We start from the raw sequence: 13,199 nt of genomic DNA on the forward strand, positions 1-13,199 counted from the left end.
CACTGCTGCCACACACTGGGTTGACATGTTCATTGTGCTATCCATCAAAACTCCAGCAGGCTGTACTGCATTTACTCCCTAGTAAGTGAGCTTCACATTGCAGCATTACATTGAGTTAACAATCTTCCCGCTTTTCCTAAACACATGCTGTAATTCCGGGAAAAGACCAGAGGGTCACACAGAGTTCTTGACACCCTCACTAACCACCAACCCTCCAACTTCCTTGGAAAAATTCACAAGCATTGAAATTGTGCAACACCTATATTAGATTTGCACAAGGTTATGGAGTTTTCTTCCATGCGCTGTACTGTCGAGCCACATCTTTGTGAAGCACATGAAGCTTTGCTAACTTGCAGTCTATTAACAAATCACTGACTTCATTGCTTAACAGTCCAAAAGCAAAAATGCCATGGGATCTGAAACGGGCTTGTTGCCAATGCAGAGTCATTCTTTTCTACCGCTCTCCAAAGCGTTCTTCCTTCCCATTAGTGGCAAGCATCTCTGCTTTGAACTCTGTTACCTCCCGGCATCTCAGGGGCCTCACAACCCCACCCCCCCATCAATGGTTAGGCAGAAAGCAATTCAGCAAAGGACATCAACAACAACATTTTAATACAGGGAGTCAGTGAATAACAGGCATAATTTGGACAATGGGCAAACTGGGTTGCTGTGAGTTTTCATGTTGCAGAAGCATTCTCTCCTGATGTTTCGCCCACATTTATGGCAGGCAGGCCATAGCCAGGATTTTGTTTCAGGGGGGGGGGGCTGAGTTTGGTTCTGGGTGGGCTGAGTCTGAGTGAAAGAGGGTCTACCCTAGCAAACCTTTTGTATAGTTACCCCAATACCCCCATGCATATGGAATATATTGAGCATGGTGATCAGATCATGATATGAATAAACATAACAGTTTAAATAATGTACCAGTAAGGCCTTCTCACAGACCACCATGAGAATTTTGGGGGAGGGGGGCTGAAGCCCCCAAAGCCCCCCCCCCCCCCGGCTACATGCCTGATGGCAGGCATCCTCAGGGGTTGTGAGGTCTGTTTGAAACTAGACAAGTGGGGTTTATATATCTGTGGAATGTCCAGGATGGGAGAAAGAACTCTTGCCTGCCTGAGACAAGTGTGTATGCTGCAATTGTTGGTTTGTTTGTTTGTTTATAGTATTTATATTCCACCCTTTGCACCCCACAGGGGACGCAGGGCAGATTACAATGTACATATACATGGCAAACATTCAATGCCATAGACAAACAACATATATAGACAGACACACAGAGGCTATTTAACATTCCAGCTTTTTCATGAGGGTATTCTGGCCACCAGGGGAGCTGTTGCTTTGCCGTCCATTTGTGACACTGATGAAGTACTTCCTCATTCTTTGCATACTTACTGGAGATTCTTGTAGTGTCGTAAATTAGCCTCCCCGCATAAGCGGTACCTAAATTTCCTACTTGACAGATGCAACTGTCTTTTGGGCTGCAAAGGTCAACAGAAAGCTGCACACATTGGTCAGAAGCTCACTCCAGCCCAGGTTGGCTTCGAACTCATGACCTTTTGGTCAATAGTGTTCTTAATGCAGTTGACTCCCAGCCAGCTGTGCCACAGTGTGAATGTTGCAATTGGCCACCTCGATTAGCATTAAATAAAGAATAACACTCAGAAGACAGGGGAATTTCAGACAGGAAACAAACAGGGCCCATTAGATGCCTTCCAACAAAGGATTCCACCAGACAGAAAGCACCCAGGCTTTGAAGCTGCTAGGTGATTCAGTGCTAATCAAGGTGGCCAATTGCGACATTCACACTTGTCTCAAGCAGACAGGAGTTCTTTCTCCCACCCTGGACATTCCACGGATATATAAATTGGGGACCCCTTCCCCTTCTGCTGCTCTGGGCCAGAGTGAAAGGGGGGGGGGGGCAGGGGACAGTTCCAGCTTGTCTCCTGTGCTATGCTAGTAATATAATATAATATAATATAATATAGTAATGTAATGTAATGTAATATATTGTATATACATATATTTATAATATTATAGTGTAATGCAATATAATACTACTAATAATAACATGATATTATAATTATATATTTATATTACATGTAATATTAATAATAATATTACTATATAATGGTATATTCTGGTTTCTCTTAAGATTGTATAATGATATAGTTGTTGTTGTTCATTCGTTCAGTCGTCTCCGACTCTTCGTGACCTCATGGACCAGCCCACGCCAGAGCTCCCTGTCGGCCGTCACCACCCCCAGCTCCCTCAAGGTCAGTCCAGTCACTTCAAGGATGCCATCCATCCATCTTGCCCTTGGTCGGCCCCTCTTCCTTTTGCCTTCCACTTTCCCCAGCATAATTGTCTTCTCTAGGCTTTGCTGTCTCCTCATGATGTGGCCAAAGTACTTCAACTTTGTCTCTAGTATCTTTCCCTCCAGTGAGCAGTCGGGCTTTATTTCCTGGAGGATGGACTGGTTGGATCTTCTCGCAGTCCAAGGCACTCTCAGAACTTTCCTCCAGCACCACAGTTCAAAAGCATCGATCTTCCTTCGCTCAGCCTTCCCTAAGGTCCAGCTCTCACATCCGTAGGTTACTACAGGGAATACCATGGCTTTGACTAGGCGGATCTTTGTTGCCAGTCTGATGTCTCTACTCTTTACTATTTGATATAGTACAATATAGTAATATTTAATACTGATATTGTACTATGCGATATAACATAATATATTGTATGTATATATATCTTGTAAACCACTCTGAGTCCCCTTTGGGGTGAGAAGAGTGGCATATAAATGTCATAAATAAATACATAAACAAACCCCACTTGCCTAGTTTCCAACAGACCTCACAACCTCTGAGGATGCCTGCCATAAATGTGGGCGAAATGTCAGGAGAGAATGCTTCTAGAACATGACCAGACAGCCTGGAAAACTCACAGCAACCCAGTGATTCCGGACATGAAAGCTTTCAACAACACAATGGACAAACTCTTATATAGCTGGATCAGGTTTCGAAACAGTAATAGGGAGCAGCAAGCGAAAGATACCAGCACAAATCCACTGCCCCTCTCAACATGACTCAGGCAATGGCAGAAAACCAGAAAAGCAACTGTAATAAAGTTGTGACATTCTTCAAAATGCAATAGGAAAACATCTAACCCGCACATGTGGCAGACTGATACTGATTCCTTTGGTCAAACACCAAGAACAGATGATAATAATCCATTCCATGCTTCTCTGCCTGCCACACCTCCCTGCAACAGCATAACCCTCTCTGCGAACATCAGCAGGAATGCATCAGATGTGGAAGAAAGACATGTCTCTCTAGTTCAGGCATGGGCAAACTTTGGCCCTCCAGGTGTTTTCTATAGGAGTATAGTGTCTAGATCCAGGGAAGTTATGCTACCCTTCTATTCTGCCTTGATCCGACCACAGCCAGAATATTGTGTCCAATTCTGGGTGCTGCGATTGAAGGGAGATGTTTGATGACAAGCTGGAATGTGTCCAGAGGAGGGCGACTCAAATGATCAAAGGTCTGGAGAACAAGCCCTACGAGGAGTGGCTTAAAGAGCTGGGCATGTTTAGTTTGCAGAAGAGAAGGCTGAGAGGAGACATATAAGGGCCATGTACAAATATGGGAGGGAAAGTCATAGGGAGGAGGGAGCAAGCTTGTTTTCTTCTGCCCTGGAGACTAGGATGTGGAACAATGGCTTCAAACTACAAGAAAGGAGATTCCACCTGAACATGAGGAAGAACTTCCTGACTGAGAGAGAGAGCCGTTCAGCAGTGAAACTCTCTGCCTCGGAGTGTGGTGGAGGCTCCTTCTTTGGAGGCTTTTAAGCAGAGTCTGGATGGCCATCTGTCGGGGGTGCTCTGAATGTGATTTTCCTGCATCTTGGCAAGGGGTTGGACCGGATGGCCCAAGAGGTCTCTTCCAACTCTATGTTTCTATAATTCTATGACAAGATGAGGACCATGAATCAAGATTTGAGGGAAAGTCATAGGGAGGAAGGAGCAGACTTGTTTTCTGCTGTCTCAGAGACTAGGAAACCGAACAATAGCTTCAAACTACAGGAAAGGAGATTCCAACTGAACATTAGGAAGAACTTCCTAATTGTGAGAGCTGTTCAGCAGTGGAACTCTCTGCCCTGGAGTTTGGTAGAGGCTACTTCTTTGGAGGCTTTTAAACAGAGGCTGGAGGACTATCTGTCAGGGGTGCTTTGAATGCAATTTTTTGCTTCTTGACAGAATGAGGTTGGATGGCCCACGGGGTCTCTTCAATTCTATGATTTTATGAATCTATGACTTCAGAGGTGCTCCTGGTGGCACAATGGGTTAAACCCTTGTGCTGGCAGGACTGAAGATCTACAGGTCGGAGATTCAAATCTGGGGAGTGTGCAGATGAGTTCCCTCTGTCAGCTCCTGCTTCCTATGTGGGTACAAGAGAGAAACCTCCCACAAGAATGGTAAAACATCAAAACATCTGGGATTCCTCTGGGCAACATCCTTGAAGATGGCCAACTGGAGTTTCTCAAGTTGCTCATGACACGAAAAACTGCCATCATTCCCAACAGCCTCAGGCCCCTTCCTTTCCCCCTTCAGCAGTGTCAGGGGTGAATTATGGGAGTTGGAGTCCAAAACACCTGGAAGGCCAAAGTTTGCCCATGCCTAGTCTACATACTACTCTCTTCCCCCCCCTCCTCCTTCTTTATCTCTTTTAATGATTTGGTTTCAGAATAGGGACCCTATGATGTTTAAGCAGCTGAGGGGAAAAAGGAAAGGACCTCAGCCTGCTAGGAATGGTGGGAGTTGAAGTCCAAAACGCCTGGAGGGCCAATGTTTGCCCATGTCTAGTCTACATACTACTCTCTTTCTCTCCCCCCCCCCCCCCAATCTCTTTTAATGATTGGTTTCAGAATAGGGACCCTATGAAGCAGCTGAGGGGGAAAAGGAAAGGGCCTCAGTCTGCTAGGAATGATGGGAGTTGAAGTCCAAAACACCTGGAGGGCCAAAGTTTGCCTATGCCTGGTCTACATACTACTCTTTTTCTCCCCCCCCCCTTCTTTATCTGTTTTAATGATGTGGTTTCAGAATGGGGGGGAGGGAGGGTGGAGCCTCAGTCTGTTAGGAATGGTGGGAGTTGAAGTCCAAAACACCTGGAGGGCCAAAGTTTGCCCATGTCTAGTCTAAATAGTTCTCTCTTTATCTCTCCCCCCCCCCCCCCCTTATCTCTTGTTTTCAGAATAGGAACTTGGTGAAGCAGCTGAGAGGAAAAAGCAAGGGACCTCAGTCTGTTAGGAATGGTGGGAGCTGAAGTCCAAAACACCTGGAGGACCAAAGTTGGCCCATGTGTAGTCTATATTTTACTCTCCCCTCCCCCAATCTCTTTTTAATGATTGGTTTCAGAAGCAGCTGAGGGGGAAAAGGAAAGGGCCTCAGTCTGTTAGGAATGGTGGGAGTTGGAATCCAAAACACCTGGAGGACCAAAATTGGCCTATATCTAGTCTACATAGTTCTTTCTCTCCCCCCCCCCCCCCATCTCTTTTAATGATTGCTTTCAGAAGCAGCTGAGGGGGAAAAGGAAAGGACCCCAGTCTGTTAGGAATGGTGGGAGTTGGAATCCAAAGCACCTGGAGGACCAAAGTTGGCCCATGTCTAGTCTACATACTACTCTCCCCCCCCCCCCCCCCCGCTTCTTTATCTCTTTTAATTATTTGGTTTCAAAATAGGGACCCTATGATGTCTAAGCAGCTGTGGGGGGGAAAGGAAGGGGCCTGAGTCTGTTAGGAATGGTGGGAGTTGAAGTCCAAAACACCTGGAGGGCCGAAGTTGGCCCATGCCTGGTCTACATAATTCTCTTTCTCCCCCCCCCCCCCACCCCTTTATCTCTTTTAATGATTGGTTTTAGAATAGGAACCCTGTGAAGAAGGTGAGAGGAAAAAGCAAGGGACCTCAGTCTGTTAGGAATTGTGGGCGTTGAAGTCCAAAACACCTGGAGGACCAAAGTTGCTCCATGTGTAGTCTACATTTTACTATCGCCCCCCCCCCCCCCATCTCTTTTTGCAGCTGAGGGGGAAAAGGAAAGGACCTCAGTCTGTTAGGAATGGTGGGAGTTGAAGTCCAAAACACCTGGAGGGCCCAAGTTGGCCTATGTGTAGTTTACATTTTACTCCCCCCCCCCCTCCAAATCTCTTTTTAATGATTGGTTTCAGAAGCAGCTGAGGGGGAAAAGGAAAGGACCTCAGTCTGTTAAGAATGGTGGGAGTTGGAATCCAAAACACCTGGAGGGCCGAAGTTGGCCCATGCCTGGTCTACATAATTCTCTTTCTCCCCCCACCCCCACCCCTTTATCTCTTTTAATGATTGGTTTTAGAATAGGAACCCTGTGAAGAAGGTGAGAGGAAAAAGCAAGGGACCTCAATCTGTTAGGAATTGTGGGCGTTGAAGTCCAAAACACCTGGAGGACCAAAGTTGCTCCATGTGTAGTCTACATTTTACTATCGCCCCCCCCCCCCCCATCTCTTTTTGCAGCTGAGGGGGAAAAGGAAAGGACCTCAGTCTGTTAGGAATGGTGGGAGTTGAAGTCCAAAACACCTGGAGGGCCCAAGTTGGCCTATGTGTAGTCTACATTTTACTCCCCCCTCCCCCCATTCTCTTTTTAATGATTGGTTTCAGAAGCAGCTGAGGGGGAAAAGGAAAGGACCTCAGTCTGTTAGGAATGGTGGGAGTTGGAATCCTTTACACCTGGTGGGCCAAAGTTGGCTCATGCCTGCTCAAGCTGCAGGGACAACAAACCCAAAGATGTTCACCAAGGTAGACAGACCCAAAGGTGCGCTTCCACTCTAACTAGAGTCTTGCAAAGGGATGCCCCCCCCTCTCCCGCCTCCCACTCCACCCCACCCCACCCCAAACCCCTGCAAGGCAATCCGGTGTGTCCTACCTGAGGGTGGCGCTCTCTCCTTGCCGGACGGTGACGTTGTCCATGGCCTTGGGGAAGGCGGCTTCTCCACTCCGCGCCGGCGCTCCTGCGGGCACAAGGAAGAGCATCTTGAGAGACAGCACCACCAGGCAGCGCCAAGGCAGCCCCATCTCTCTCTCTCTTTCTCTCTCTCTCTCTCTGTTTATATATATATATATCTCAAAGTGGGGAGGGCATGGGAAGGAAGGGGGGGCTGTCCAAAAGGGATCCCAGCCTGGAGAGTAGCATCCAAAGGAAGAGGAAGAAAGCAGGACCACAATCCAGACTTTGCAAACTCCGGGGAGGAAGAAGAGGAGTCTTCTTGCAGAGAGAAGCTCAGCAAGCGGGTCTCGTGCCTCTCCGAGCTGCGGCTTGGAGCCTCCTGGCTGCGCTTCTCCCTCGCCTGCCTCTTCCTCTTCCTCCTCCTCCTCCTCCTCCTCTTCTTCTCCAGGCTGGGAGCATCCTTTGCCTCTGCTCTTGCTCCGACGCCGGGCTGCTTGCCTCTCCGGCGCGCAGCCCCCCGCCTTTGCCCCGACGCCGAGTCGGAGTTGTTGTCATGGCAGCCGCTCCATCACTGACCAACGCTTGGGCTCCCCGGCGCAGGCGTGCCTGCCCAAGAAGCACCCGCCTGGCCCATTCATCTCCAGCAAGGACAACCGCGGGGGGTTCTTTCTTTATTTGGGGGAGGGGGAGGGAGACAGGGGGAGAGGCTCCTGCTTTAACCCTTGCTGCGCCTCGTCCTTTCCTTTCAGGTGGGGCCAAGCAGAGGATGGGCTCACCCTCGGAAAACTGCCTTCCTCATCAGTCTGTATCATGATCCTTCCTTTTTTTCCATTTGCGGGCTTGCTATCAGCCAGCTCCAGGGATTCACAGTTTCACACCCTTCTATTGCATTTATTTAGGTTTTAGCCCGCTCTATCTCCACTCAGGGGGCCCCCAGTTTGGCACTAATTTAATGACAAATGACAACACCAAAGCATTTAAAACACAACACATTAAACATTAAAATCATTAAAAAGCCATAAACGTAGGTAAATGTTTTCCCCTGACATTATGTCCAGTCATATCCGACTCTGGGGGGTGGTGCTCATCTCCATTTCTAAGCCAAAGAGCCAGCATTGTCCGTAGACACCTCCAAGGTCATGTGGCCAGCATGACTGCATGGGCCAGGCAGAGGATAGGTCGTCCTCTGAAAGCTCCAGGACTCACTATCAGCCAGCTCCAGGGATTCACAGTTCCACACCCTTCTATTGTATTTATTTATATATTTACTGCATTTTTACCGCGCTCTATCTCCACTCCACTCAGGGTGGCCCCCAGTTTGGCACTAATTCAGTGCCAAATGATGACACAACACATTAAACATTAAAATCCTTAAAAAGTCATATAAGTAGGTAAAGGTTTTCCCCTGACATCAAGTTCACTCGTGTCTGACTCTAGGACTCTGGTGCTCATGTCCATTTCTAAGCCGAAGAGCCGGCGTTGTCTGTAGACACCTCCAAGGACATGTGGTAAGCATGACTGCATGGGCCAGGGAGAATGGGTCGCCCTCTGAAAGCTCCAGGACTCACTATCAGCCAGCTCCAGGGATTAACACCCTTCTATTGCATATCAGCCAGCTCCAGGGATTAACACCCTTCTATTGCATTTATTTATGTCTTTACTGCATTTTTAGCCCGCTCTATCTCCACTCCACTCAGGGTGGCCCCCAGTTTGGCGCTAATTCAATGCCAAATAACAACACCAAAGCATCTAGAACACAACACATTAAACATTTAAATCATTAAAAAGTCATATAGGTAGGTAAAAGCTTTCCCCTGACATCAAGTCCACTCGTGTCCGACTCATCTCCATTTCCAAGCCAAAGAGTCAGAGTTGTCCATAGACACCCCCAAGGCCATTTGGCCAGCATGACTGCATGGGTCAGGCAGAAGATAGGCTCACCCTCTGAAAGCTGCCTTTCTCATCATTTTCATCCTTTCAGCTGTTTTGGGATCCTTCCTTTTCCCATTTACGGGCTTAGTATCAGCCAGCTCCAGGGATCACAGTTTCACACCCTTCTATTGTATTTATTTATGTCTTTACTGCATTTTTAGCCCGCTCTATCTCCACTCAGGGTGGCCCCCAGTTTGGCACTAATTCAATGTCAAATGACAACACCAAAGCATCTAGAACACAACACATTAAACATTTAAATCATTAAAAAGTCATATAGGTAGGTAAAGATTTTCCCCTGATGTTAAGTCCAGTCCTGTCCGACCCTGGGACTTTGGGACACCTCAATTTCCAAGCCAAAGAGCCAGCGTTGTCCGTAGACACCTCCAAGGACATGAGGCCAGCATGACTGCAGCACCAGGGATTCAGAGCTTAACACCCTTCTATTCACCCCCCACTCATGTCCGACTCTCGTGCTCATCTCCATTTCTAAGCTGAAGAGCCAGCGTTCTCCGTAGACATCTCCAAGGACATGTGGCCAGCATGACTGCATGGGCCAGGCAGAGGGATCTTTCCTTTCCCATTTGCGGGCTTACTTTCAGCCAGCTCCAGGGATTCACAGTTTCACACCCTTCTATTGTATTTATTTATGTATTTACTGCATTTTTGGCCGGCTCTATCTCCACTCCACTCAGGGTGGTCCCCAATTTGGCACTAATTCAATGCCAAATAACAACACCAAAGCATCTAAAACACAACACATTAAACATTTAAATCATTAAAAAGTCATATAGGTAGGTAAAGGTTTTCCCTTGACATTAAGTCCAGTCCTGTCCAACTCTGGGACTTTGGTGCTCATCTCCATTTCTAAGCCAAAGAACCGGCATTGTCCGTAGACACCCCCAAGGTCATGTGGCCAGCATGACTGTATGGGCCAGGCAGAGAATGGTTTCACCCTCTGAAGGCTGCCTTTCTCATCATTCTCATCCTTTCAGCTGTTTTGGGATCCTTCCTTTCCCCATTTTCCCAGCTCCAGGGATTCACAGTTTCACACCCTTCTATTGTATTTATTTATATATTTACTGCATTTTGGCCTGCTCTATCTCCACTCCACTCAGGGTGGCCCACAGTTTGGCACTAATTCAATGCCAAATAACAACACCAAAGCATCTAAAACACAACACATTAAACATTTAAATCATTAAAAAGTCATATAGGTAGGTAAAGGTTTTCCCTAAACATTAAGTCCACTCGTGTCCGACTCTGGTGCTCATCTCCATTTCTAAGCCAAAGAGCCGGCGTTGTCCGTAGACACCTCCAAGGTCATGTGGCCAGCATGACTGCATGGGCCAGGCAGAAGGATCTTTCCTTCCCCATTTGTGGGCTTACTATCAGCCAGTTCCAGGGATTCACAGTTCCACACCCTTCTATTGTATTTATTTATGTCTTTACAGGCAGAAGATAGGCTCACCCTCTGAAAGCTGCCTTTCTCAGAATTCTCATTCTTTCAGCTGTTTTGGGATCCACCCTTTTCCCATTTACTGGCTTAGTATCAGCCAGCTCCAGGGATTCACAGTTTCACACCCTTCTGTTGTATTTATGTATGCATTTACTGCATTTTTGCCCTGCTCTATCACCACTCATTCAGAGTGGCCCCCTGGAGAATTCTGGGGTTTTTAGTTCAGGTGTAGCTGGCTGGGAGTTCAAAGCCAGCCCAGGTCAGAGTGAGCTTCCTACCAATTTGTGTAGCTTGCTGTCAACCTTTGCAGCCCGAAAGACTGTTGCATCTGTCAAGTAGGAAATTTAGGTACTGCTTATGCGGGGAGGCTAATTTACAATGCCATAAAAATCCCTAGCAAGCATGCAAAGAATGAGAAAGCACTTCATCAGTGTCACAAATGGACGGTGAAGCGACAGCTCCCCTGGTGGCCAGAATACTCTCATGAAAAAGCTGGAATGTTAAATAGCCTCTGAGTGTCTGTCTAAATATGTTGTGTGTCTATGGCATTGAACGTTTGCCATGTATATGTACATTGTAATCCGCCCTGAATCCCCTGCGGGGTGAGAAGGGCGGAATATAAATACTGTAAATAAAATAAATAAATAAGGCTGAGAACCTGTCTTGCTGAGCTGCTTAAAGGTCCCTTCCTAAATTACAAGCCCCAGAATTCTGTAGAAGAAAGAAACTGGATTGAAAGTGGATCCATGATCTAGCATGACGAGGTCCTAATTATTGGCAGGAAAAAGACATCAAAGCTTAGCACATGTTGAAAAAGTGCATCCACGCTGATTGAAAAGTGTCAAGATTTTGTCCCTGTTCTTTCTGCTCTTGGGGACATGATATAAAAGTCTCTGATCATTGTTACACCATCAGAAATCTGATGGTGTAACGATGACATGCATGGATTTTCAAAATAAAATGGGAAAGATCAGAAACTAAATTGTTTCTAGCCTTTTGAATCAATCCAGATGCATCATTGTTTCCATCCAGCTGGAAACCTTGCAGCCGGATCACACACGGCAACAGGTTTAGGACCATCCCTTGAATTGAGCAATTGCCGCGTCAATTTAGATCACAGACTTACATTACCCTTTATCCACTATGTTGAGCATCATTAAATTCTTCTTTTGCAGAAATGGGCTTGCTGAATGCAGCTTGTGTGAACCTCTGCCGCTGACAAACTTGAAATTACATGAGGCAACATAAGGTGAAATGAAAAACCTGTTGCCCATTCACTCATGAAAGGCACCCATTGAAGGAGCTGTTGATAACAAGCAGACTCTTTGCAATCAGATATTCCACTCAGAAGAGGATAAAATTGTCGATTTCTCTTATTTACACAGTGAGAAACTGAGGCAACCACCTGCAATGAAGTCACTGGCCTGAGACTTCCATCCTTTTTGACACAGAGGAGCCGGCTTTCTGATTCAAGGATTGTCTGCCGCCACGGAACATTTCTAGCTTGTTGCTTGAAAACATCCCATTTGTCTATAGGGAGAACGCTTCCACTCCCCCTCCTATCGTCTTCAGTAACTGAATTATTATTTCTATATATAATCTCCTGCTAGGAGAAAGTGCTAGACATAAACAGCCCTTGGGGAATAAAACAGACTCCTTTAGCTCAACGGGAGAATGGCACAGACAAGTGGCAGGAGAATATCCGCTCTGCATATCATTCTTTAAACAGGTTTGCCAAGCTCTGCGACTTCCTAATACCATTAAAACAGTCTAGGACGAGACTCCCTTTCTCTCTCTCTCTCTTACACATATTCACACATTAAACCAGGTCTTCCAAAACTCTGGCTACCCAAATGTTCTTGACTGTGTGTGTTCATTCGTTCAGTGGTCTCCGACTCTTCGTGACCTCATGGACCAGTCCACGCCAGAGCTTCCTGTCGGCCGTCACCACCCCCAGCTCCTTCAAGGTCAGTCCAGTCACTTCAAGGATGCCATCCATCCATCTTGCCCTTGGTCGGCCCCTCTTCCTTTTGCCTTCCACTTTCCCCAGCATAACTGTCTTCTCTAGGCTTTGCTGTCTCCTCATGATGTGGCCAAAGTACTTCAACTTTGTCTCTAGTATCCTTCCCTCCAGTGAGCAGTCGGGCTTTATTTCCTGGAGGATGGACTGGTTGGATCTTCTCGCAGTCCAAGGCACTCTCAGAACTTTCCTCCAAGAACTTTCCTCCAACACCACAGCTCAAAAGCATCGATCTCCCTTCGCTCAGCCTTCCCTAAGGTCCAGCTCTCACATCCATAGGTTACTACAGGGAATACCATGGCTTTGACTAGGCGGATCTTTGTTGCCAGTCTGATGTCTCTACTCTTTACTATTTTATCGAGACTGGACATTGCTCTCCTCCCAAGAAGTAAGCGTCTTCTGATTTCCTGGCCACAGTCTGCATCTGCAGTAATCTTTGCGCCTAGAAATACAAAGTCTATCACGGCCTCCACATTTTCTCCTTCTATTTTCTTGACTACAACTCCCTAAACCCTGTTCATGCTTCCTGGGCCTTCTGGGAACCATTGCACTGTGTTAAACTGAACCAGTTCAATTCGCATCCAAAAAGTGTTACTTATTTGTGGGTCATCCAAGGCTATCCATATATTCACATCAACTCGGGCATAAGTCCTATTGAACTCAAGAAGAAGAAGGGCCTGCTGTATCAAACCAAAATTGGTTATTCATCATATATTCCATGAGTGTGGCCCTCAAGAATTTGGTGGAATGCAACTTCCAGTATTCCTTGTGTTCCCCTTGATGGATTGTCACCTTGTCATGGTAAGAGGGCTTGCATGTTCCAATT

The 13,199-nt window shown here is 46.8% G+C and overlaps 1 protein-coding gene across 8 annotated transcripts in view; it reads right to left on the minus strand.

Moving 5' to 3' along the window:
- Nucleotides 1-13,199, minus strand: part of LOC132782807 (protein CEPU-1-like) — a 1,227,856-nt gene that overhangs the window by 498,318 nt on the left and 716,339 nt on the right. For all 8 annotated transcript variants that reach the window (XM_067470763.1, XM_060787738.2, XM_060787737.2 and 5 more), the window contains exon 2: nucleotides 6,942-7,026. In XM_067470763.1, the coding sequence (XP_067326864.1) occupies nucleotides 6,942-7,026 (85 nt within the window). The remainder of the gene's footprint in view (nucleotides 1-6,941; nucleotides 7,027-13,199) is intronic.

This window comes from Anolis sagrei, chromosome 7, assembly GCF_037176765.1.
Source record: "Anolis sagrei isolate rAnoSag1 chromosome 7, rAnoSag1.mat, whole genome shotgun sequence".
Taxonomy (NCBI): domain Eukaryota; kingdom Metazoa; phylum Chordata; class Lepidosauria; order Squamata; family Dactyloidae; genus Anolis; species Anolis sagrei.